We start from the raw sequence: 25672 nt of genomic DNA, 5'->3' as shown, positions 1-25672 counted from the left end.
GCCCATAACAGCTCAACGAAATTAAGTTCAGATGGGGACGCCGTGACGAAAAGCTAGAAAGGGTTAAAAAAGCACACCGGCCATTACCCAGAGAGCTGTAGGAGCCAAACGCCATTGCTGCGTTATGCATTTATGCGTGTCTTGAGCATGTATGGGCGTGAGTCTGAGCCAGCAACTCCACAGGCCTGGCGATCGGAGCAGAGCGGACTTTTCATTGTTCCCACAGGACCATAACTGAGCCCAGTAATGGGACATGCTGCATTCTGAGCCAAAGGAGAACAGCCTGTGGGCTGCTCGGTATTATACATGCAGACATTACACACAGAAAAACCTGCCTCGGCCCAAACCAAACACCACTGATGAATCCATTACAGCTCCAAACATCAACACTGGAGCACAGCGAGGGACTGGTAGCAGATCTGATCATGTTTTCATCACTTCATCACCCCGCTGATTTGCTTGATCACCCCCCCCCCCCTAACCTATAATTCTAATCTGCAGCACCACTTCATTATTGTTTCCACCAAACGAGATCTGCTTGATCTGGGCAACAATCGAGAGAGAGACTGATTGGATTATCTGGATTGTGTAATTCCATGGTCTTAATCCTCAACCCCGAGTGCACATTAGTGTGATCCGGGGAGGCCGTCGCCCACCATCTGACATCGAAGACACATTTGAGGGCAGGGATGCGTGTCCTACCAGTCCAGAGGAGAGTATGTTCACATGCAGCCACGTTTGTATGCAGATGAACATGCACTGTGACCTTCTGGTGGGGAATGGATCAGACTCGGTCCAGCCTTTCTGCAGACCGTACAAATCTGGAAATAATTGTCAACAAAGACTTGACTGTGCAGATGCTGGTCACAGGCCATCCCCATCACACACAGCAGGCCTGGTTTCTCTCCTCCATGTCAGACAGGAGTAATCACGGCTACTGTGTTAAACCATAAAGGTTGATAGATTGCAGCAAAGCCATGTATTCATATAAATTTTAATAAAACACTCAAGAAAGGTCAACCAGATATAAAAGTGAAGCAGAGTGGCGGTGACATGTTTGACACGCTCATCCGTAGTTTGCCCTCCTGTGTGCTTCCACCTCTGTTTCCCCTCAGCTCTTCTTAATGGCCCCTTTTCTAGGGTCTTGCCCTCGGGGGGGACGGGGTGTCTCAGCCCGCTATCTGTCACCGGAGGGCTGATTGCGCATCACCCTCCCTCCCCCACGACTCGTCTCCCTGCTCTGACCTGAGCGCGCTAATGCACGCGGAGAATACGCAGGTGCAGCTGGTGTTCCGGGCCCACATGGTGCGCACTAACGCATGTGGGATCGGACATACAAAAGCGCACATCATGCAAAATCACGCATTGGGCATACAAAGCAAAGGATCTATAATCCACATATGTGAACGTACACGCAGCCTGTGTTGTCCTGGGGGCTGACAAAGCTCTTTCTCTCTCTTTCCTTTGGCATCCATTATGGTCCAGGCCTGCTGTCAGGGAGCTTGTATAGCCTGAGGGAAGTTCCCATTTGTGGGAGCATGTGGCAGCGAGGCTCTAAATCCCCTCTAATGAACCAATATGTAGGAGGGCTAAGCCTTTGGTGGGGTCATCCAAAAACCGTGATTCGGCAAACAAGCAAAAATGTATGCATATGTAGTCACCAGACCTTGTTAATGTCTGCTGACATTTAAATCTGAATAAGGGCTGTGGGATTAAAGCCGAGGAGATTTGGACTCAAAGCCCAGTTGTTTTGAAGGGTATGAATGAGACAGAAAGTAAGCTGAGTGGGCTCTTACCTTTGGGTGTGGTGGGCGAAAAGAGCTTCTCTGATCCTACATCAGACACCTGCAAAAACAAGACGGCGGATTGTCAGTGGATTTTACTGAGGACTGCAATCAGGGGCAAACCTGTGCAAATATATGTCTTCAAAAAAAATAAAATAATCTGTGTCCTGCAGCACGTTGAGCATAACAGCTGATGCACGCGTCTGCCAAGTACGAAGCTTATTCAGCCATGAAAGTGGCTTGGAAGAAAACTCGGAGCTGCCATAAACAGCGTCAGACAGTCAGTCAAAGTCCTCCAATCAAGCAGCAAGCCCTCCCTCTGCACCTGATGGTCCCCGGGTCTGTCTTTCTCCCGTCGAGGAAACATTAGGGGGCACTGTTGTGCCACCTGAAAATCTCAAAAGAAGCGGCGAAAAACCCAGCCCACAGAAGGAGGCAGTCAGTGCGGCGGTGGTGCAGCAGCAGAACACAAAGGCTCCTGTATACTGTACCTGCTGCCGCTCACAAATCACATTTTGTTCCGCAATACTTTAAATCAAATAACATACCTCATGAATAAAATGTGGTTCCACTCTAAAAGCAATATCCTTATTTCGCAAATTCAATATCTAAGACAATATCTGCCCATAGTGGAAGTAAACAGATGATCCGTCAACAGTATGAGCATTTATTGGGTCAGAAACAGTTGTTACTGACGTGACTGACAGCAAGAGGCCGCGGACGCAGCCTGAGAAGAGGAGCCTCGTGTGGATGCCTGCGTTTTGCTCTGCTCTGAATGGATATGTAGATTCTGGAAGGCACCTCCTAAATCAAACTGACTTGTGCAAAATAGCGTAGCGAAACAGCCGCGAGCTTGAACCGTAATATTAACGGCGAAAACCTTCCCCAGGCCGCAATATCAGACCATATAAGTGTTCTGTTTGAAGCCGCGCATTCCCGTTGCGTTAGATCTTCCCATCAGGGCTCCGCGCACCAAGACGAACATATGTTCTCAACAAAAGGGCCTGCGTGTCCTTAACTGCCACGGCTGTATTTAATGCGGCACAAAGGGAGCATATGTAAAGACTGAAGACTGAATCTGAGAGCAAGAGACAGACAAAAAGAGAAAGCAAATGATTGCAAAAACACAGATGGCCGTCCTTGGCATCGGCGTTCGTCCGTCGCGTGTTTTGAGGACGCCGTCTTCTTTCCAAGACATCCCAATTTCTCTTTTGTTGCCACTCTGTCACTGTTAACTGTCTGCGTGACTGCGCGGATGTCTCGTCTCGCTGCTAACCACAACTCTGAAGCCTTTATCCACACAGCTGAAATACACAGTGGTATCTATTTAGGTATTTACAGAAAGATATTGGCTAAATCAAGGTGCGATCTACAGTTTTACTCGGTTTAACATGTCAGCCATAAGGCTGCACATTATCAGTTGGAAAAATATGCATGTCATTTTAATGTTTGCTTTAGCTTTGCGCAGCGGCGTGTTAAGTTCCGTTAAGTCAAAGGCTACTGGCTTGACATAAGTGTGTTTGCTTTGGCTAACGCAACACACAGAAATCTTCACACAGTCCTTGTTGTTTGCATTGGAGGCTGGTTTCCTCTGAATTACAGCTAAGTACATAGCATCTGAATTGGTAACACCAGCACATCCTGTCGGTTTTGGCCCCAGGTTCCTAAGCTAGGCTACTAGGTTCCTCTTATTAACACTCTGGAACGTTCCCATCAACCCAGTTCCTATGTGAACTGATCTCAAATGGAGAGTGGAGTCTTTATAGGTTTTACTAACCTTTTACTAATATCTAATCTCATCAGATAATTCGATAGTGAGAACCTTTAGCTCCTATTGCAACATTTATAAAGATGTTTCCTGTTTCCTCCTACAGCGCTCTACAGTGGAAAGACAGAATGTTGTGCATTGCCCTCTTTCAGTCTCCCAGAACCAGGGCGCCAGGCTCCAACACAGGCTCTTTGTTAGCTTTGGATGACATTAAACGCTCCAGTACCAACCCTCAGCGCGGCAGCAGCACAACCTCAGCTTTGAGTCATGGCCCCGGAGGCCCTGCAAGAAAAATATGGGCTCAGAATGAAATGAAGCTTGTCAAATGGACACGGGAGCTGGCTCAGGGACTCGCTTAGTGTGGCATGGGGTCACACAAGCACAGGAAGACAGGGTGGGTCGTGTCATAACTCTAGGATGGTTACAGCAACTCTCAGGTCTAGAGAGCAGACATGATGTTCCTGAGAACGGGAACAGAAAATGCTGTGTTTACAGTGTGCCAGGGCAACCCCGCGTACTTCTGCTTATTGCTATCCTGGCTATGCTCTGCATGCAGTGGGTCTGGTTTATATTCCAAACCTGTAACATCAACAACCAATATTTAGGTTTTAATGCCGTGTTTTGCACCTGCCAAGTCCCCCTGAGTCGGTTGTATAATCCACAATTACAAGGCCAGCTTACAAAAGCAGTTCTTAAAAAGGCATGTCAAAGCAGAGGCCTGATTTGGCTAGCTGTTGTTTTTGCAGAACTTTTGGGGTTTTGCTGGCGGAGTGGATTTCCCCCCCCCCCCCTCTCTCTCTCTTGGTTTTGCATCCAGCAGTCTGAGCTGCCTGTGGTTGTGGTGCGCAGAGGTCATGTATAACAAATTCTTCACACTCTCTTTGTTGAGGCAACCCTGGTTGCAATTAAATACAGACAGGGAAAGACGAGACAGAGGGAAAATACACAGACTGAAAAAAAAGAAGAGCAAAGGCCAGGTTTTCTAAGGGAAATAGGGAAATTTAACCATTAAAAACTGGGGAGGAGGGGGGATTTAAGCCACACTGCCTGGAAGCCAAAAGCCCTTGGAGCAGGCCGCAGGAAGCCTGACCTTTGAGGGGGCCGTCTGCTATCTGAGCCTGGGGCTTGCGGGGCCCGGCCTCCTCTCTGGAGGGCCGTCAGCAAGCCTCAGCTTTCCTTCCCTATTCTATTCATTAGCCATGCTTTATGATTCAGCTTCCTTCGAGCCACACAAGAGCTCCCTGAGGAAACAGACTGCTGGAGAGAAGGAGAAAAAGGGAGTGGGACTAAGGGAGGGGGGAACCAAAAGGGAGGTCATAGGGCCCAGCCGGGGCCCAGCTCCCAGCAGCTGTGAAATCCTTCCGTTTCCTCGGCAGGCGTAAAAGGAATGAAGGGGAGAAAGAAAAAGAGTGAGGCCAAGGGGGAAGCTGGGCCAGCAAACCTACCGTCGCACTGCTAACTCCCTGAAGAGCCACATACAGAGCCGTAATTCTCAGATTTAGGGAATGCCAAATTACAAATTACACTGCTGTTTGTTTTAAAAAGTCCCCGACTTCCCTGAACACCAGTGACTTATTGGCTGCATAAATCTCCAGATAATAGCAGAGCTGCGCAGGGAGTGCAAAAAGGCAAACAGCCTTGTTTGTAATAAGTGAGACATTTACTGCGCGACCAAATTGCATTTGCTGTCAAAGAAAAGAAGCACGGGGGGGAAAAAATGCAAATTTTCCGTGTCCACATAGCTTTTACTTAATAACGCAGTAAGATAATTAATTTTTTAAATCCGAGACAAGCTTAATTGCACTTTTTAAAGTGCTAGAAACGCTTCCCTGATTAATTTAAGCACAATGGGCCGACGGAGAGAGGCGAGGCAGGCGGTGAGGGAGTGCGGGATAATCAACCGAATGACCTTCAGCCATGAATTTATGAAATGCATTGATCAGTTAAGGCTGTGATTTCACCGAGACAGGAAGGTCAGCAATTACCCAGATTCAATTAACCTCATTTAGTAAAGACTGCTGAGAGACCAGTTTCTCCCCACCACAACCATCACCCCCCCCAGCTTTGTATGCAATGATCCCCAGGCCGTCCATCTACCCTTGATTTGAGAGCCCCTCCTGGATATGCTGGCCATTCCTTGAAGATGAGGAAATGAACTCTAAACAGGAAGCAATCTTAGAGCCAGAGGTTAGCTACATGTAGACTAAATACAAAGGCACTCCTAGCGCAGTGCAAAGCAGGTAACACCCTCCGACCGCTCTTTGGAGACGGACATTTTTACATGTGCTGACAAGACTATGACAACAGCTGGAGTGTAAAAACAAAGAAACCTGTCAGAGGGCTTTGTTGTGGACTCACGCCTGCAAAATCTATAATTACAATTTAGTCGCGAGTCATTTGGCACATGCTATGCTCTTGACAGATTGCTGTAGGACAAGTGGTGGGGCAGATAATCTTTACTCTTAGATACTGAAAAGCAAACACGAGGAAACATGCTGCCATGTTTCGCGAACTGAAAGAGGAAGCTAATAAATGACAGTTTATTATTAAAATCACACAAGAGCATCAAAGAAGAGATAAGAAAAACAACCCCGGACTTGCAACTGAAGCCTCGTTGTAATAGAGGCAACAATGGAGCGCTGAGTTGTGCATAATAAATGACAGTGTTAAATGTGCCACATGGTACTAACAGAGTTATCGCGGAGCTCTCTCTGGAGAACCTGAACCCATGCAACCATGTGTCCACACCCACTTCTCTCTCCCTCTCTCTCTGTGCAAATTTGCTCCTCTGCCTGGTGTTTCATCACTGTCAGTTTCCACCTTCACTGCCCTCTCTTCCAATTTGCATTTAATGCCACCTAAAGTTCTCTGTTACCTCTCATTGCACCTACATTCCTTCATGTCCCACACAAGGTTGGGAATCTCCTTCTCATGACTATCATGAAACAGGTGCATATAGGTTTATGACGTCTCACTTGCTAGATGCTAGCATTAGCTTCCAGGCTAATGCCACTTCTCTTTAACATATGTGAGGTTAGATTATGCAAACAGCTTTTTTAGAGATATCTATATGTGTGGAGGCAATTATTTATCACCAGAGCTGAGGCTTCACAGATACCGTATCTGTGTTTAGTTTTGAGGCGTTGAAGTGATCGTGACACGCGAAAGGTTATCACTACTGACATGTGAGTAATATCAGTCAAGCTCGAGCAGAAGCAAAAACTCCCATGTCCATGTGGGAGGTGCTCCGTGCTTCGATAAACACTTCTTTCAGTACCCACTCAGAGCCATCACAATCACTGCGACCCATTCAACCCACACGTCCGCCAGTCTACTTTAAGAATAGATGCAGCATTAGCGGCGCGCAGTGGGCCAACAGCTCCCAGGCTGCAACGGGAGACACACCAAATTAATTATCTCCCGCACATTTGTCCTCACACTGTTCCAGAAACTTAATGACCTCCCGAGCGGTCGTTTATTATAAGCCGCAGCGGTTCTCCACATTCCCAAAGTGTCGAAGAGGCACCGTCTACCTCCAATTCCCACCCACCACCGTTGCCGTCTCCGCCTGCTTGTCAGAACAGGTGTAGGCCAGCAAGACTGCAAACCCCCAGCGAGCATGATGGGATACATGAACAGCATAGAGAAGAAACCTCCCACGCAACTGTCAACCAACAGATACTCGCCTCAACGCAGGCATCATTAAGATGATAATGAATTCCATAGTGACTGTGGAGAATGGAGTGGTCTCTTTTGCGCACACGCACACACACACACACACACACGCGCGCACACACCTCTTCATCCTTCGCCCAGAGTGCCATTTTCAACACCACATATAATGCCTGCGTGTATGTGTGTATAACACAGGGCCGTGGCTGACAACTCCGGTTCTGCCTCCTCATAGCAACAGACACAGGGAAATGAATGTCGAGAGAGGAGGGGGGTGGGGCGTGGGGGGGGAGGTGGGCTTGAGCTTTGTGTAAAATATTACCCTTCGTCTCATTTACCACCCCGCCGCTCCTCCCTCCCCTGGCTGTGCAGCAGTTGCTGGCCCTTATCACGGCTGCCTGTCAGTTTAGTATACAAATTAGTGGTCTATCAGGGGAATGCAGGAGCCTGTTTCATCAGTCGGGAGAAGGGCAGAGGCACGCACTACATTAAAGTCTCTCGCTGCAGCAGACAGTGAGGGTCACAAATCAACGCCTCAGCAGGCCCACAGCCAGCACTAAGCAGATAAGGAAAAATGAAGAAAAAAAGGACGAGGCATATTTCACCAGGGAGGCTGCAGACCCGCCGATGTACCCTGCATGTGGCCGGCAGGCTGACAGGAGGGGGGGGGGGGGGGGGGGGGGGGGGTATCAGTGGAGGGTGTCACAAATCACCATTTTAAAAATGACAAATGGGTACGGAATAAACACACAAAGAGGTCCCATTTGTAAAATCTCCAATAGAGGAATGGGAACAAGTGCTCTCGGTTGATTATGCGCTGAAATTTGTCAGGAAATTAGCACATTTCCATTTTATTCGTAGGCAAACCTGCGCATATTAATGCCAGCAGAGACAAAATGGCAACGGAGGACTCTCCTTAAGGGCCATAATGCAATGGGGCGCAATCTAAATTGCGGCAATAAAAGGCAACAGACAAATCATCTAGACCATCACAATCCATTTAACTCAATTAATGCCACGGTAGATCCAAAGAAAGTTCTTTAAAAGCGTGCTTCGTTTTCCTGTTTTAGTGGAATGGGGCAGCAGGGGAGCAAGGGAGCTGTATTTTATTTAAGGTGAGATAAGGGTCAGTGTGGCGCAACTGCTGGGCTTTGATTAAGTCCTGCCTGGGCACACGGAAACGGGGATAAAGTGAGGGGATAATGGCAACAGGAGACAGAAAAACAAAACAGGGAGATCGCCGTCGCTGATGATGGAGAAGGTGCGGCCTCCTTTCCTTTTTAATGTCAAAATGTGCGTTGGCACTGATAAGAAGTGGCGGTAATCTCTCAGAGGAATCAACGGGCTGTTCCTCATTACTCTCTACCCCGATAAAGATCAGAGCACCGGCGGCTTCTCCCGGCTCTCCGGGCTTCGCGGCAGCTGAGATGCCAGATAGCCCTTTAAGACACGGCTCACTGCTCCCCGATTGGCTGGTCAACAGCCTCGACCAAATCCCAGCTCCCTCGGGGCCTTCGTGAGGAGGTATGAGAGGACAGGGGACGGGAACTCGCCGTCTCCGTATCCACATCATCCTTTTGTTGTAAAGCCTTTACCCTATTGTCAGTGCGGGTGGCGGAAGCTAAAAAAGCCTTTCTGGATGTTATTGTCTGAGAGACAGGATAACAGACAGGCGGATTATTTCAAAAACAGCTTTTTCCAGGCCCCTAACAATGCGACTCCTTTGTTGCTGTGGAGAGGATCCTGGAAGAGATAATAATAATATTCCTAGTCGGAGCATTTGCTGCAGCAGAGCTGCCTTCTACAAGAGAGATACGCATCATTCTGACTGGCCCGCCATGACATAATCGCCCTGCGGAGAGCTGCAGGCAAGCTTGGTAGGCAAACCACCTCTCTCTGCAGCTTGTTAAGAGGAAAGTGGCTCTAAGCAGAGCTCAATAGACATTCCTATTGAACTAGTTTTCTTTTCACTCCATCTGAGCAGCATCTGAGGTGAATCACAGCCTACCCCCAGCTTCAGTTACATCCCCCCGTCTTCCTCTGTCTGAAGGCTGTGCTACGCTTTTGACTTGGTTGGATTTGACGGGGAAAGAACAAACACTAACTTGACAGGAGCTTCAATAATAAAGGGATGGAGATGCTGTGGCCATTTCCTGTGCCTAAACCCACACAGAGAGCATTTCTCCTTCAACGAAAAACCGCTCAGAAAGAGGAAAAAAAAGGCAGAGCTCCATGGCGTTGGGGGAGGGTTCCCTTTGGAAATGGACATCTTTAATGAGAGACAAGAGAATGTGCAGCACAAGGCAGATCTCCACGGTTTCAAAGTAACAAATCACCTCCTCTGACAAAAATACAAACCTAATATTAGAGGCAGTTAAATGCTGAGTCTGGCTTTGGAAATCTATAGGGTTTACCCTCCCCCCACTCCACCCCATACTGGCTCAGCCCCACACCGCACATAAACGCCTGATCCCTGACCTTTCAGTTTGGCTCTTTGCTGAAGTCAGTCTTTTATCAGCGCTAAGGGGGACGTGAAGTTGTTGGCGCTAGTTTACTAAAAGCATCTCCACGAAAAATAAAGTTCCAGCTAAATTCTGACAGTTTGTGCAGATTATTTCGTGAACTTGCACGCGAGTTCTGCGCCCATGATGGACGGGGCACAAAAGGACAACTTTCTCTGCGCTGGAATTAATGGGTTGTTGGGTAAGACAGAAGGTGCTAAGTCGGGAGTGGAAACTGGAACTGGAGCAGCAGCAGATAGACTAGCAAATATTTCCATGGTCCAATGATCTAACACCAGGGTCCCCTTGCCAATTTAAGGCACCCGATCCATGCCGTTAGCGCAAACAAACACGACACGCTCTATATAAAGTAGTCTCGGCTCTCCAAAGCCCCCGGGTCAATTTGGAAAGGGATGTGGCATGTTAAGTGGAATTTACTTTTGATGCAGACATCAGGCCTCAAGTTTCTGGCAGCTGTAACCGAAGCTTCTGGCTGAGGCCCCACTGCAGGGTTGGATGGAGGAAACATCCAGGAAGTCACCTTTAGAAATACCTTTAGTGCTCAACTGCCCTATGAAACAAGAACTCTGCTTTGTTGCTGTTGCCTTCTTCTGATATCAGAAGTTCTTTACAAAGGTCAGGCCTACTGGGAAAAAGAAAAATGTAAAAAATTCATTGGATCTGAGCTTTTCTACCAAGATCTGCTCTGTATGGAATCTAATTTAGGGAAGTTTGCACATGCTACCGGTGGATACCGGCCTGATTTTGGGGTTACCTTGACCTGTTAACATTAGGATCGTATCAATGAATCTTGCTGACATAGCAGCACACGGCAGGAGGTTTGTCCTGGGAGGGTGGGGCGGGTGTGGGGGGGTGTACAGAGCGAACTGTGTATCTCTGGGGATTGCACCACAAACTAGGTTAATACCGACGTGACAACTGCAGAGACCATTTGAAGAAGACTGTGGCTTCACACTCACTGTGTTACTTTATTCTAGGACACCCCAGTGTGACCTGACCTTGAAAACGGCAATGTTATTAGAGGTTTAGAGTTACAACAATCAGTCCCGAGGGCAAATATCTGGAACACAAGGAGAATTTTACATTGGCGTAGCAGAAGATGACCATGTCACATGAAGACCGATGCAGGCGTATCAAAATGGAGGGGTTTTCTTTTTTTTCCAGAGAGAATCTGTGAATATGTGTGGTAATTTTGCTAAAGCTTTAGCCTGGTCTGGTGTAATTGTCGATTCTGAAAGATTTGATTTTTTCCCCCCAATCCCACGTGAACTTTGTGTAAACCCGTTGGTTGTTATCTCTGATAACAGAAAAACACCTGTGAAGGTATTTCATCTGGCACCCATCAGAACACAAATCCCTGGACACGAGGGCAGGCAGAGGTGGGTATTTCTGATGCGTTTGCGTTTTAAGAGCATTTATTTGCAATCGCGCCAGAGCGGATGGCTTAAAGTTTGCTGGCCATGCCAAGTGTATGCACAGCATCAATTTGCTCTGGATTAAAATATAATGAGCGAGTGAATGTGACTTTGTTTTACATGCAGCTCCTTAAATTATTCACGGGGAGGAAAAAAAACAACGGGCAAAAGAAATGTTCCCAGGAGCACCGATACTCTTTTCTGGGCTAGTACAGGATGTTACACTGAATATCTTAGTGCATACTAAAAGCTTTGATTTCTTTGTGAAACTTGGTGTGTGGAAAAAGGTCAAGTCGGCTCCACTGATGCTATGGTGTGTACACAATGTAGCGGGTTTAGCAAGGTTAAACATGTTCTGATCAGTGCAGGACCACTGGATACAACACGAACCTGCCAGTATAACATGGAAATTACGGAGGTTAATTACACGGAATGTTCATTTATATGCATTTTCGGTAATGACTAACAAACCTCACTGATAAAATCTCATGCGTGTTTTCACAAGGTTATGGCAGCCTATATTTTCCTTGGGCCGCCTTTTAAAGTGCGCACATCATGAATTGCTCACCCTGGCTCAGCTGGCTTCTGCCCGTATTTGAATAAGAGCTCCGCAAACAAATGAAGTCAAGGCTACAGTGTATGCTTAGGCAGCCTACTCTCAAATCTGAAAGAATCCTCCAGGGCCTTTATACTGCGAGCTATTCATGCAGAAGACATTTATGAAGAAATGGGGTTGTGAGCGCTTCACGTCTGTCAGTGGTTAAAGCGTCTGCGGGTTTGCGGCACTGGCCAATGTAAATGAAAATAGTGAACATTATCGCCAGTGGAAGCCCGATTATTGCTAATGAGAGGTCCAGGAACAAATCTTTTTGCTTTACATTTCTTTCTGGTAGGACTATTTAGAATTCAGTTAGGAAGTACCTGTAATTGGGTGATAAAAGCTGAGGTCGTAGGATGATGAAGCGTGCGGTCTGTTTGCTAAAGTTATGCTTTATTCATGTGTTCTTGTTAGGCTTAACACGCTGGCTAAAGCACTGAAGAATCGAGGGCTGGCCTCGTGACCCTACGTGGCACCCTACCAGCCAGCGTGGGTGCCACCCTGTAATGCCTCTTTGAATGTTCTCACAGCCGCCCGGGCGCGCCCACATCCAGGACTGTCAGGACCCTGGCGGGATTCCAGCAAGGGGAGGCGAGAACTTCTCGTACAGTGCCCTTGCACCTACGACAGATCAATACTTCGGTATGCAATTAGAGTAGCTGGAACAGATGGACTCATGGGCCTCAGCACTCTTCCTCAGCTATCGACCGCCACGCCACCCGTGCTTCCCGTTACAGAAACATAAACACGTGCATACAGAAGAGTGGGGATCCGCTGCCTTCCATATTATTCAGACTTTATCATAATTACTTTATAGAGCCATCAAGAGGGCAGTGATCTGGTCCAGTTCCACGTACGCGGCACGTCCTGCTTGTGGTTGCTCCCGCTTAGAGCCTAAAAAGTCCATCTTTCCTTCATTTTCTCAGCTGGAAGCAACAAGGGCGGCTGGGTCAGGGAAGGAAAACTATCTGATTGGTTCCATAGCCAAGGGTAGGAGCAGCCCAATTATGATTCCCATCCCCCAAGAGGGGGTCAGCCCCCTCTGGTAGAGCAAAGGCTCTTTCTTCACCTCTCAAGACACTGCAGATGAATAAATAACTGACAGCTCTGTGGGGGGGCTTGGCCCAGGCTCCCAGAACGCCTCGGATAGGCAGCCTGTCCCTTTCTTTCACCTGGCGTGACTGCAGATAGGCATTTTTCACATTATTATCGCTGCATTGTCTCCGCTGCCCTGTTCACTCACCCAGTTGTGGTTGATGATGGCGGCAGAGGACCTGAGGAGATTGGAGGGAAATGTCTCTTGTCAAATTTGGCTCAGCCTAGCTTAGCAGAAATTTAACAAGTTCCCTGGGCTCCCTGCATTCAGTGTCTGACGGAGCAAGGAGCCAGGACATGGCCTGCTGACAGCCCCGGGCATGTCACTGTCACTGACACTTGATAGACTGGAGAGCGGGGAGGCAGCGAGGCTCACCCCTGCGAGACACACACTTAAACACAAAACGCCACATTGGTCTGGCTGTAGAAATATACAACTGGAAAAGTAGGCTTTCCCTCATATAATGGAAAAATTAAATAGATTCAGCCAGAGTGAACGGCTGCCTCCATTACTCTTCAAAAACATCAGACTGTCACTGTAAAATGCTCTCATCTTGATTGGGAGCCAAACATCCCAGGAAGCCTGTGTGTGTGTGTGTGTTTTTTTTACAGTAATAATCAGGTGGAAGCCAACGCTGAGCTTAAACTATATGCATACCAGCATTTTTCCCCCCACAATCTCACCACTCCCCTGACGGTTAAACCCAAAACCAGATGTTGCGGATCAGCGGGGATAAAAAACAAGGCGAATAAAAATGGAGGACGGAATGGAACACATTAACTATAATCAAAAGGAACAAAAAGGAGACCATCGTGCTTTAATTACTTCTCACATATAATTTGGTTTTGCAGGGACAATCCCGGCCAAGAAAAGAAAGATAAAAAGCCAGTTAAATTACACAGGGAGAAAGCGTATGGTCCATATATTCTGGGGAACCAAAGACATGGCTGATCACTTGCCCCAAAACCTTGACAAAAAGTTATTCCACATGGTTGCGACTGAAAATAAAGCCTTGTGACAAACCAAGAACATACCGACAAGACAGATATAGAAATTCCTCAGAATAATATGGCTTTAATAGTTCATCCTGCCACGCTGCCAGGCAGCTGAGGACGTTTTGTTTGGCCACTAGAGAGAATTTGGATAAGGCCTGAGCGAGGTGCTCCGTGGATCTACTTCACCGCCGCCGTCCTCTGTTTGCAGAGTCTCTCTTGACTTGCTGGTGTTGCCACAGTGCTAAATTGCACAGCTGTTCCACAATCTGTGGTGGTGTTAATTACCCAAATGTGAGCGGCAGCTCGTCAGTTCCTCGCTAACGAAGGGGCCTGCTTTCCAGTGAGGGTGCCGTATGTTTGGCATGTAGTCCCATTTCCACCCAGAGCTCCCGGGCTGCGCACGGGCCACCCGAAACATCCGCATCCCAGAGAAGATGCATCTAATTAAATCTCCTGCCTGAAATCTGCTTACTACGGGAGAAAAACACGACGGCTGGATTAAAATGTACGGCAATCGCGGCGAGGTGGTGGTGGTGGGGGGTTGATATACTGCGAGTGAACGGGCTCAGGGGGAAATATGAGAACTTTCAATACTAAGATCCCAGGCAAGGCTGGAAGGAAACGCTGTGCGGATGTGAGCCGATCAGTCAGCGTTTGTCAGTTTGATCCCTAAGCCCTCTCAAAGCCCCCAGGCAGAGACAGACAAGCAGGTTGTTTTCTAGAAAAGCGGATTCCTTCCTTTTCTGCCCGGCCCCTCTTTTGAGAAATCACCTCGATGCAATGAGCACGTCGCCTGTCAGAGATCTACACCTCTCCCCTTAATGGTGCAGTGGAAGCTGGATCCAAACGCTGCCGAGCAGTCCTGCTGGTGTTTTACCACTCACGCATTCTAACAGCGAACAACGAAAGGCTCTCCAGTCTCTTAATGGAGTGCATGTGAAAATACCTCACCCCACTCCTTGCATACCATGTTCAAAATAAAGGTGTTAAGAACTCCCCTCGTGAATCATATTTACTGGCTAAAAGCCTAACCAACACCCACCGCCGGTTAGACGTGAACACCGCAGCTTGAAGTAGCACTGTGAGACTACATAATGAATGCACCAAGCTCGGTGTCAGGGGTGCTCGTATTGTGCACAAAACGATGGGGCAATTAGGCCCACACGACGCCTCAGGATGGCGTGATGAAGGACTCCTGGGCTTGTCTCCTCCGCCTCTGTTCCTCTATCATTAAGGACTGAGCAGCCACATCTGGCTAATGGCACGCCTGGGGTTCCTGCTCAAACACTGTGCATGCCGTACACATTTAATTATGCCTCATAAAGGTAACAAAAGACACGGCTCGCACTTGGGGAAGCGCTGTTTGGATATCATAAAGGGAGATAGAGGGAGATTAGGGGAAGGCGCTGGACAGCTGCCAGAACTACAGGTTGACTGAGGTCGGCAGCTTCAAAAAGAGAAGGAAATTCGCTCAAGTGTCTCCTTGAGATGGAGACCAATGAGCTTGCTGAGAGAAGGAGACATTCAGCCACGGAGAATCAAAGGATCCCTGGTTTGTCTCCCCGTCTTCTAATAGATCATGAATTGCCCCACACAGTGCTGTCAGTCGCTAATTGCAGAACTGGGTGATATTAAATGCGGAGCTCTTTCTAAATGTGCAGGGATTTAGCGGCTGTTTGAAGGTGGACTTTCTTGTCAAAGTGGCTTTATGCCGCGCCGAGGCCTCTGAGGGCTCCTCACATAAAACCATGAGCCCGTCACACACTACCCACTGACTACCTGACATATGACTTCAGCAGCACCTGCAGGCATTCAGGAGATGCCGGATGGCTGGTTTGAACGGCACCCGGCTGACATTTTGAGTCGAGAGCGAGAGAAAAAGAAGGAAAAGGAAGAAACATCACGATTTCAGGTACACCCCCCACACATTTCCCTGATGTGGCATGATTAATTCCACATTTAGGAAATAAAATCCGGTTGGAAGAGATAAGAAACAAAGAGGTTGACTGTCGGAACGCTCCACAGTCTTGCGGTTTGAGAGCTCGTCTAACACCACGGGAAAGGTCACTGGTCACTTCCATTTGGACCTGCTCATAAATCCCCCTCTGTCTGCTGCAGTTAATAACACAGCCAGCTCTCCCATGCAATAAAAGGAGAGAAAAATTGCATTCTGTTTGGACAAAACCTCAACGTCTCTTTACAGCCACTGGCCGAGTGCAGCGTTTTGGGTTATTTATAACTCTAATGTTAAAAACAGGCATGTCTCTGCGGTATGCATTAGCAGAAGTCTGCCAATCGTCTCACCCCTCAGCAGCTTTATGCTCACGTTCAGTCGAGCTCTTCTTTGGTGTGGAAACAGTGTTTTATGGCGACTCTCTGGACGGGATTATGATATAGCTCCAAGTGCCACAGGCACAACGTAAATTCTCCATCTCCTCTCTGGAACTCCGAGTGGTGAAGATCGGGGAATGTCCTTGAAGTATGAATAATATCACATGCTACATCCCATCTGTTATACATTAATGACATGTCCTCGGAAGATCCACCTCTCCTGTGACCCATAAGTCTGTCCGTGACAGGAATACATGCATCCACGGCTGCACTTTAATTTCTTTTAAGGCAGCTGGAATTCATGTTTGCAATGATCGCTGCGTTTACTGCAGCCAAGTGAAAATGATGTGTCAGAGCCACGCAGGAAGCTAGATCAAATTTAGAGACGTACGATCAATACTGCGCGTCATTTTATAAGCATAAACAGCACATCTGAACACCGGGGCTGGGTCTGCTCTCTGCCCTGCATATCGGAGAGGAACTGAAGAGACAGAGAAATTGGGACCCAGCGAAAGTGCAGCTCAGCGCTGCCAACCTTAACCGCTCGCCACAATCGGCCCGACATTGTTTTTCAGTTCTGCAACACAACTCGCTTCCATATTTCTTGCAGAGGGCAGCCAGCCTCTCAGACCTAAAGCCAATTTGGATTAGCTCGACTACTCCACATTTTAGACATTCCGGTTGGGATTTTTTTTAATATTTTCCTCCCAAAACTTTAACCCTGGACACTTTTGCAACGTTTTTTCAGACAGCTTACCGGTTGTTTTGTATTCAAAGCCAGACAACGCTTCAACTTAGCAGCCCGGAGCATTACTTTTAAATACTGCCTGATAATATGCATAGGTTTCCGGCACTGTAGACGCTACCGAGATCATGGTGTTGCATCCAAATGCTTGGCTATTTTCCCGAATGCCTCTTTTTTTTCCCCAGATCCTGAATAAATATCCGTTTCTTCTTCTATCTCATATCCAGGCTTCAGGGGGCACAAGGCATTAGTCTCATGATGCTGGGTTTGTCATGTCTTCCCAAGCTGTGATCTGCCTGAACTCTTACATTACAAATAGCTGGAGGATTTTTCACCCTCTTATCACATTTGCCAAGCAGGCCTGTCTCTTATCAGCTTTCCGCTAGAGATAAATGGGCTTTTGAAGATAGGAATAAGAGAGGTTTTTGCAAGCTAATTCCAGAGACCCCTCTGCAGTAGATTACAGATAGGTGCTGGGGAAGCGGAGAGCGAGATACATATTTTAATACGTAGGTGGCGGATGGATCAGGTCGAAGACTGATTGGTGTTACGATGTCACGCACGCTGCGATCCGGAGACATGCAGAACTAACAGGCAATAAGGAGAGATAATGGACTGAGAATATTTTATTGACACTTAATCGCTGACTGCATCAGCTGCACTGCTGGTTTGACACCAGCCCTGATGGGAGCAAAATGGCATTTCCAATGCTGCCTATCTGGAGCTGCAGCAGGGTAAGGAGACCGGTGACTGGCAAGCATGACAATGAGCGCAAAGATACGCTTTTCTGTGTGTCTCGGCAGGGAAATAGGTATATGGCGTTGAGCACCAAGACGTGGAAAGTATTTGAAATTCACAGCGTCACATTTTCCACACAAATTTCTTTTAATGAAGACACTGATGTCTTGTTGGTGTGATTACTTTGAATATTAAATTAAATATTCCAAACAGTTAATTACCATAAATAACTAGTCATTTTAATTTAGATGGCCACAATAAACAATATTTTACCAACTGTTAAGAATATAAAAAAGACTCCATTTTCCCCTCTTTAGTCCCAAACACAACATACGACTGCAAATTGTCCTTTAAAATCTAAATAGCTTGAAGTCAAAAAGAGCAGAAACGCGTTAAAAAAAATACAGGGAACTGAAGCGGGAGAATCCAACCTTCAGAAACATTTGTAGCTTCCTATGGAAATAAAACAGAAATACCCCAGGAGAGCACAAAGTAGGGCAAATCGCGATTAGCGCACATTCGGGACGCGCTGCCCCTATAGGATTATTACGGGATTATTATAGCGCATTCTTTTTAAAGACATTGGCTCATAATCATGAATAGGATAGTTTAATCTCCGTGAGACCAACGACAAAGTGTCAGGCTGATGTCATGAGAGGCCGATGTGTTGAACTGATATTAACGGGCGACATGTGATCCGGCCCGACCTTGATGGCTGAGATTCTCGGGCGCGATGGGGGGGAAGAAAACCTAATTAAACAGCTCCTCCCGCGGTTGTGTAAGGCAGACACAGACAGGACAGACTCGCACTGTGTTCGTGTCTTGCGCTGTGGATTTAGAAGTGCGTGATAACAGCGCAGAGCGCACTGAAATAACAAGGCGCCGACCTGAAACACGCTCCGACCCAAAAGGAGCGCACGGGAGCCGACCCCTGATGGGCTGCAAAAGAAATAAAAGGAAAAGTAAAATAAGGCGTGCCTCCGAGCCAATGTCTTCACAAAAGGAATATATAAAAAATAGACATTTTTCGAGCCGTCGGTCTTTACGTAACTTCCACATTAAACACCAATCTGCGCGTTTTGTTTCGGTGTAGGATAATTTAAGGCCCCCATAAATGCAACACAAAACCAAATTTGAATTTAAGATAATAATAATCCGACGAGTCTGGGTGGCATTCGAGCCGCGGCTGCTCCTTTTTGCCTGCATTGCGTGCCGTGCGCCTCAAACAGAAAAATGCCACCGGCGGCGAAGTGAGAAAAAACTGAAGCAATTCCGGACAAAGAACGCCTTATTTAAATATTAAAATCCTTATTTTAGAGAAAGCATTTTTGTAGATACCGTCTGTTCTTATTTCATCAGGGGGGGAAAAGCCATGAAATCAACAAAGCATCGGCGGGATTTGGAGAAGCCTTACCGAGTCCTCATGCGCTGGGATCGCTCGCCGACGGTATCCAAAAGAACCAGACTGGAACGCGTATTCATGAGGACAATTAAATCCAACACAACGGAATGAAGAACCAAATGACAAAGAGTGTTCAAAGGTTGGAGGTTTTCAACTTAAGAACCAGCGGGGACAATAAATCTTTACAGGGTCGATTTTCTTCGGTCTCTCAATGAAAGAACCGGCGAGACATTAAGGAAAGACTGAAAATTCAGTTTCTTTTCTTCACCAAAGTATTGTGGACAATTGCTGCTGCTCTTGGAGAGCGCACACTGGATCTTTGTCGAGCCAAAGCGCCGCTCGTAGGATTCCAAGTCGGACGGCGAACGCGCCGATGACAGATCGTTCACAATAGATTCCCCAAAGTATCTCTCGACCTCAAGCCGAAAATGCGAGGAAATACATATCCAAAAGGCGCGCGGGTGCGTGAGCGCGGCTCACATATCATTTGTTGATTATCCACAAAATCCCGATTCATGTGAAAGTCCCGGAAAAACGCACCGCGCTTCGCTCCTCTTCGACCTGCTCTCCGTGCGCAAACGACAGACACACTGGGCTGCGCTGTGCGTCAGCCAGACTCTGCGTGCGTGCGTGCGTGTGTGTGCGAGAGAGAGAGAGAGAGAGAGAGAGAGAGAGAGAGAGAGAGAGAGAGAGAGAGAGAGTGCAAAGACGGTGCGTGTGTATGTGTGTGTGTATGTGTGTGTGTGTGTGTGTGTGTGTGTGTGTGTGTGTGTGTGTGTCAGAAGCTGTTGAAAACGAGGACAGAACGAGACCAGAGCAATCAATGTACGAGGACTTGATCTGATTTGTTAACAGCAAAACGGACAGACTTTTTCATCCATCACTCTACTTTTTTTTTTTAAATTCTGTTTGCTCAGTAAGACAGTTGCTAGAACAACCTCTCCTTAGGCTGAAGGAGTGCACTCACGGATGTAAAAACACATTTTACGGCCTCTTTCGTGCAGGATAACAGCAGTATAGCTTCTTGCATAAGCTATTCTATAGTTTTCTATGCAGTAGTTTCATTAAACCTCTTGACCTGTGTGAGCCTCATTCAACAACACGTTTCTTCCGTCAGCCCCACACTGCATTAGAAGAGACTCTTTGTGGAAAAAAAAACAATAGAACTAGAAAAATGAAGCATATTTTCCACGATGAGATTCAGGGTGGTGGTGGTGGGGCATCTTCAACCTATCAATTCCAACCTACTGACTCTTCTGAAAGGATTCCCCAACACTCCCAGTAGCCTGGAGAGTTGGGTCTGATATGAGTTTTGGCTGAAAACAGTGACCCATCTGCTCCCTTTGCAAAGTGAAGACGTTATTCTTAAAATGTACTTTAGAGGAGAACTCTCGGAGGCTAAAGAGGAGGAGGAGACGAGCTTTGACGTCTGCTACAAAGTTAGCCCTGTGGTTATCGTGTTCACTCGTGACCTGCTTAACTTAGCCGTGATTGAAGTCGAGTTGAAAGAGGCTGCTAGCAGAAGGCAGAGGCAGTGGAAGGGGCTCCTTCACAACCCCTCCTCCGTGCAGACTTTTCTGGAAACAATAGGAAGATTGCTGTTTACTTTCTGCCATGCTGTGTTTTATTCCAAAGATACCCCTGAGAGAATGGCAGCTCTGTTATGTGAAACGAATCCTTTTTTTTACACAAAGAATATGGCATTGTGGAGGGATAAATAACGCACTGTGATGCGCAAACCAAACTAGGCATCGACACAGTTTGCCTGCAGGTCAAACGCCGTCTTGAATGCATCCACAATAAGGGTTGCGGCCTGCTCTGCGCGCTTGTGGCAGGAATGCGAGACTTGTAATTATTTCCCAGCTGACTGTCATTAAGGGTCATCCCAGGGCCTTCAGACGTCTCTTAGAAACAGATTCACACCTACACCCACCAGCGCAGACCAGACACATCAGAGCCAAAGGCAAAGGGTTCAGCTGAGATGTCCAAGTTTTTCCATAATGCTAAACTGAAATGAGTTCAATAAATATCTGTGATTGCATCTATAAAAGTACAGCCTGTGAAAAGAATTGAAAAATGAGGTAAACAGCACAGTGTCTAGCAGCACGGCTGATCTGGGACCAGCCGACGTTTGGAGAAAGTAGCCTTTATGATGGGAATGGATAGCACTCCGTTTTTATTCCTCCTCCAGGTATCACACCATGCATAGTTAGCTTGCTGTATTCTTTACAGTCCTTTGGAACGGTGGAGATAAATACTGGACAGATGCCCCAGTCAGAGTTTTAAACCAGCCAGGCCACATGCAGCTTCCGCGGTGGGGTGCTAACTACTACATCACCTCGGGGAGAAAGGTTGGGGAATTTTCCCCGTCTTTCAGCGCCTCAACAGCCCGCTTTTCAGCTTCTCATCCATCCAGCAGCCGGCCACTAATGCTGCCAGCCTTGGCCCAGAGAACAGCTAATCTCAGGTAAGCCCCCGCTGACTGAGTGGATCTAGAGGCGAGGTCCAAATGTCTGGCTGGAGGAAATCTGGCAAACAATACATTGTCCTCTACAGCTTCTAAAAACAGTCGTGTGTGCCGAAAATTAGGAGAGAGAGAGGAGTACAGAACATCAAGAAAGATCTGACAGGAATCGGAATATAAAAAATATAAATAATATCTCAAGGATTTGCTGCATGTTATTTCTGAGAGTAAATAAGGAATTTTTGGGTGTTTCACTGAAATCATTAATAATTTATATTCAGTAAGTAATAAAGGAGGGATCATTAAGGACATTTTCTAAATATTGACAGGGTCGGACATGCGGGGTCATAAAGTAGAATAGCTGGTTTTATCGTGCCATTAGATTATAACCAGAGTTTGAAAGCTAACCTGCAACTTTTAATCACACTTATGTCGACTCGGAGTCGTCACCATTAGGAGTAATGATGGAGGATGAAGTAGCACAACACTAGCTGTCGCTGCTAAAACGGAAGCCAGTCATGTTTTATTCCATTTTATTTCAGAGGCTGTACATTGTGATTTCTTTCTGGAGAGCGGCGTGCAGAATCCATGATTTATTCATTAAGGGGGCTCCAGTAGCACAGACCGGCGAGGTGGGAATGAGCTTCGTAGCGACTCTTCAACGAAGACGGAATTTCTAGGTCATTCATTTGAAGCGTCGGCGTACTCCAAAATCCAAAAGGTTCTAGCGAGAACAGAGGCCACAGATTGCTATGTTGACCTTTTGAAACTCTCCCTCTCAAGTAAAAATAGAGGACTGCAGAGTAATTGAGGGACTCCAGAGATGCCCGACGGAATAAGACACAAAAATAACATAACTTAAAGGATGACATGCAGAAATGGATACCAGTATAGATTTCTATTTCCGCAAGGCTTCGAAATCAGGTTCCCAGCTCCACTGCGTGCAAACGGGTTCCGACTTTCCAACCGTCTTGAAAGTTGTGCTCATCAAGGCCTTGTGGCAAATGTTTCTGGAGGTTCCTGTTCGACATGAAAAGTCGTCCTGATTGATCGAGGCGATGTAGAACAAAAAGCGCCCTCCACCAGGCACATTAAAAATGAATTTTCTCCGGGATTCAAAGGGCTGTGCTGCAAGGGCAGAGAGAGATGAGAGCTGGTAACTCTGCTAGTTTGCCTCGGGAGCCCTTCTAGCAGCGAGTCCCAGCTGATCCATCCATCAGCCTTCAAGCCCACAGAGGTGAGTGACTGTTTGAAGGCTCTGCCGGCTACCTTATCCTGAGGCTTAACAATCCAATATTGGTTGTTGCCAAAGATAATTACTCTCCATTGATGGTAGAATACCCAGGGCTAGCTGCAGCCATTTGCATTGCCCAACACCACAGATCGATCTGGAAGGAAAGGCAGTTGGGAGCTGATAACAGCGCCGTGTTAAACCAGCATTTCTAGGAGGGATGGAATGCTCTCTACGGCTTTCATTCTCCTACACCCCCACGCTCTCATGGCCTTCCACCCACACTCCCTCCTCTTTCAATGAAGAAGGTAAAGAATGGCTCGCACTGATAGAATCAGCAAGGACATTGCCGTCTTTATTCTCCCTCCAAAAGCACGCACATGTCACCTTGACATTCTTTATCTTCTCCGCAGCGCCCGCAGGAGAAAATGTGCAAAGTAGATCTTACATTTGATATGTGATTGTTTATGGGCCTGCAGCTTTCATTTTCCATCCTCCTGAGCCGTTTGGAAGATTGACAGTAGCAGCAACTACACATTTGGTGCTCTTGTCTTGGAAATCTGAAAACAGAAGGCGCAGCCTTGTGTGGTCTTGTTGCTGATTTGTCTCCACCAGGGTATAATTTACACCAGGAAAAAAAAAAGATGGAAATTGGAGAAGTGAGATTAGCGAGTAATTTATGGGCACTTAGCAGGGTGTCTACAATAACAGCCTGTGATGTGCCTCGCTGCAAAGTTGCTTTCTGACAGGACAGCCGTGCCACTTGCTCCAAAGTTACACAGTTACTACAGAGCGACCAACACTGAATCAAATTATGCATGAACACCCAAAGTGTCTGCAATAATCAGAGCTATCACACATCTAAATCCCTGCATGGGACGTGAAATGGAAAATGGAAAACAAGTGGTAATATTTTCTCCCGTCATAAAATTTCCACTCCTTTAACAGGATAAAAATAAATTGTTTTCCAACTCAGAAAGTATGAAAGAGGTTTGGAAATTAATTTTTCATGCACATTGATAATTTAATACAGGCTGGCAGCAACTTATTAACATTCGATGACTTCTCTGGCTCTCTGAGAATAATAACTATGTAACGTGTGGTACCGCGCAGGCAGCCGGCCCAACCACCTGACGGAGGTCAAAGGTCATTGTTGTCAAATAAAAGACGGTGATCAATAAGAGGGACGCACATCATAAATGAAAATACGCAGTCATCACGGGTGTGGATTCCTTCCTCCTTCTGGCACGTCTGCTTCAAATACAGTACATTTGGAACCAGTAACAACCTGCTGCTCTGTGGTAGAGCAGCTGGAGTTGGACCCTGATAAAGGGGGTAAAGCTCCAGAGACACAGGAAATGCTACAGTAGATCTCTCTGTGCGAAATGAGGCGCAGCAGAAGAATTACAAATGTTTTTTTGGGGGGAAGGGTGGCGGTTCGTTGCCGTTGATTGAGTTTAATGGACATTTTTGTTCAGGGCGCACAGCTAACCGCTTCTTCTCCGCGGTCCTTTTGTATTAGCAAACTACTAACAGACAAGAGAGAACGCGCAGTTACTCAGGTACAGCAATGCTGAAAGGGGAGAAAATGACAGAAAATGTGTTACGATGAGAAACGCGGAGTTGGTGGCAGAGACCAGACTGAGATTAAATATAGGGTTACCAGAGCAAAGACCTAATCCATTCAGAGACAAATGCAGGGGTCTCTGAAGCACATTTGTTGTGTGGCCCGAGGTTTAACAACTGGCATTATAACTCCATTTCTCATCATTACCTCGCCGTATGGTGGTGCCGCAGAGATGGGGTCAGCGAGGGAAAAGAGCAGCAAGAGTGGGAGGAAGACGGAGTGAGGACGGTAAACACAGAGGGCACTTTTAGACTACATTCCTGCGTGCGGGCTGCACATGGACATGCTTGAGTGGTATTGTACTGTAGATACACAACTGTGAACGTCCTCAGTGTTGGTGAGATCGTCTGATTTCATGCCGGAGCACAGTTGTGCACATGCAGCGTCTCTACGGTCACCATATGCTGCCACATTTCTCCACGGAGGACCGAATGTGGGCACAAGTGCTCCCAGCAGCCATTCAGTGTAGTGTCAGATATGGAAATCCACCAACATTCATGAATGATACACAAGGCTCTGCTCTTTAGCCCCACACGTCAAAGGATTTTCCAGGGTGGATGAGGCAGATGCTTTGACAGATTTAAGGGAGCTGGGGGGAGGGTCTTTTGACTTCCCACTGCGTCGCACACAAACTCTCTGGTGTTAGAGAAGTGTATAATAAGACCCCTTGAGGAAAAGAGTACAGGGGGGAAAGAAGCACACGGTCTTAAAAAAAGGACAAAAACAACAAAATCTGATTGCATTCAAGGCCTTATTAACATATCCTTTCAGCAGCAGAGGATGCCACTTGTTTTAATTCAGTAAGACACAGCTGCTGGGGCGACGCAATTTCTATTTTGACTCTATGATTTAATCAGTTATGTTTCTAAAACTATGGCTTAATTAACTCCATGCACAGGCGGCTGCTTTTGCACTGGAGCCATTCGGGAAACAGGAAGACAAAATGGCTGCCGGATTCCCTCACGTTCAAAAAAAGACCAAGATGGTGGGTGGTTTAACTATGCCCAGTGCACTTTTATTGATTCACAGTTTTGTCTCATCAGGGATGCAGTGCCAGAACACTGTGTACTACCTTTCATGTGCACGGCCTAGTTCTTCCTGCAGTTAAAATAAAAAGAGTTTTCTACATAGCTGCGTTCTTGGCTGATCTTGAAAGTCTTTCCAGTTCGCCCGCTAATGCTTTTTCAATGATTATCTCATGATAGAATCCATCAAGCCGTCTGCTTCTTGGTATAGACGAGACCATAAGCGGCTCAATAATCTAATAACACATCAAGCCAGGGC

At 46.9% G+C, this 25672-nt stretch overlaps 1 protein-coding gene across 1 annotated transcript in view; it reads right to left on the bottom strand.

The window, feature by feature from the left end:
- Positions 1 to 25672, bottom strand: part of fbrsl1 (fibrosin-like 1) — a 205270-nt gene that overhangs the window by 28161 nt on the left and 151437 nt on the right. Inside the window, 1 exon segment of the mRNA XM_029829992.1 lies at positions 1797 to 1845. Within this exon segment, the coding sequence (XP_029685852.1) occupies positions 1797 to 1845 (49 nt within the window).

This window comes from Takifugu rubripes, chromosome 21, assembly GCF_901000725.2.
Source record: "Takifugu rubripes chromosome 21, fTakRub1.2, whole genome shotgun sequence".
Classification (NCBI taxonomy): domain Eukaryota; kingdom Metazoa; phylum Chordata; class Actinopteri; order Tetraodontiformes; family Tetraodontidae; genus Takifugu; species Takifugu rubripes.
This window is presented reverse-complemented; position numbering and strand designations above follow the sequence as displayed.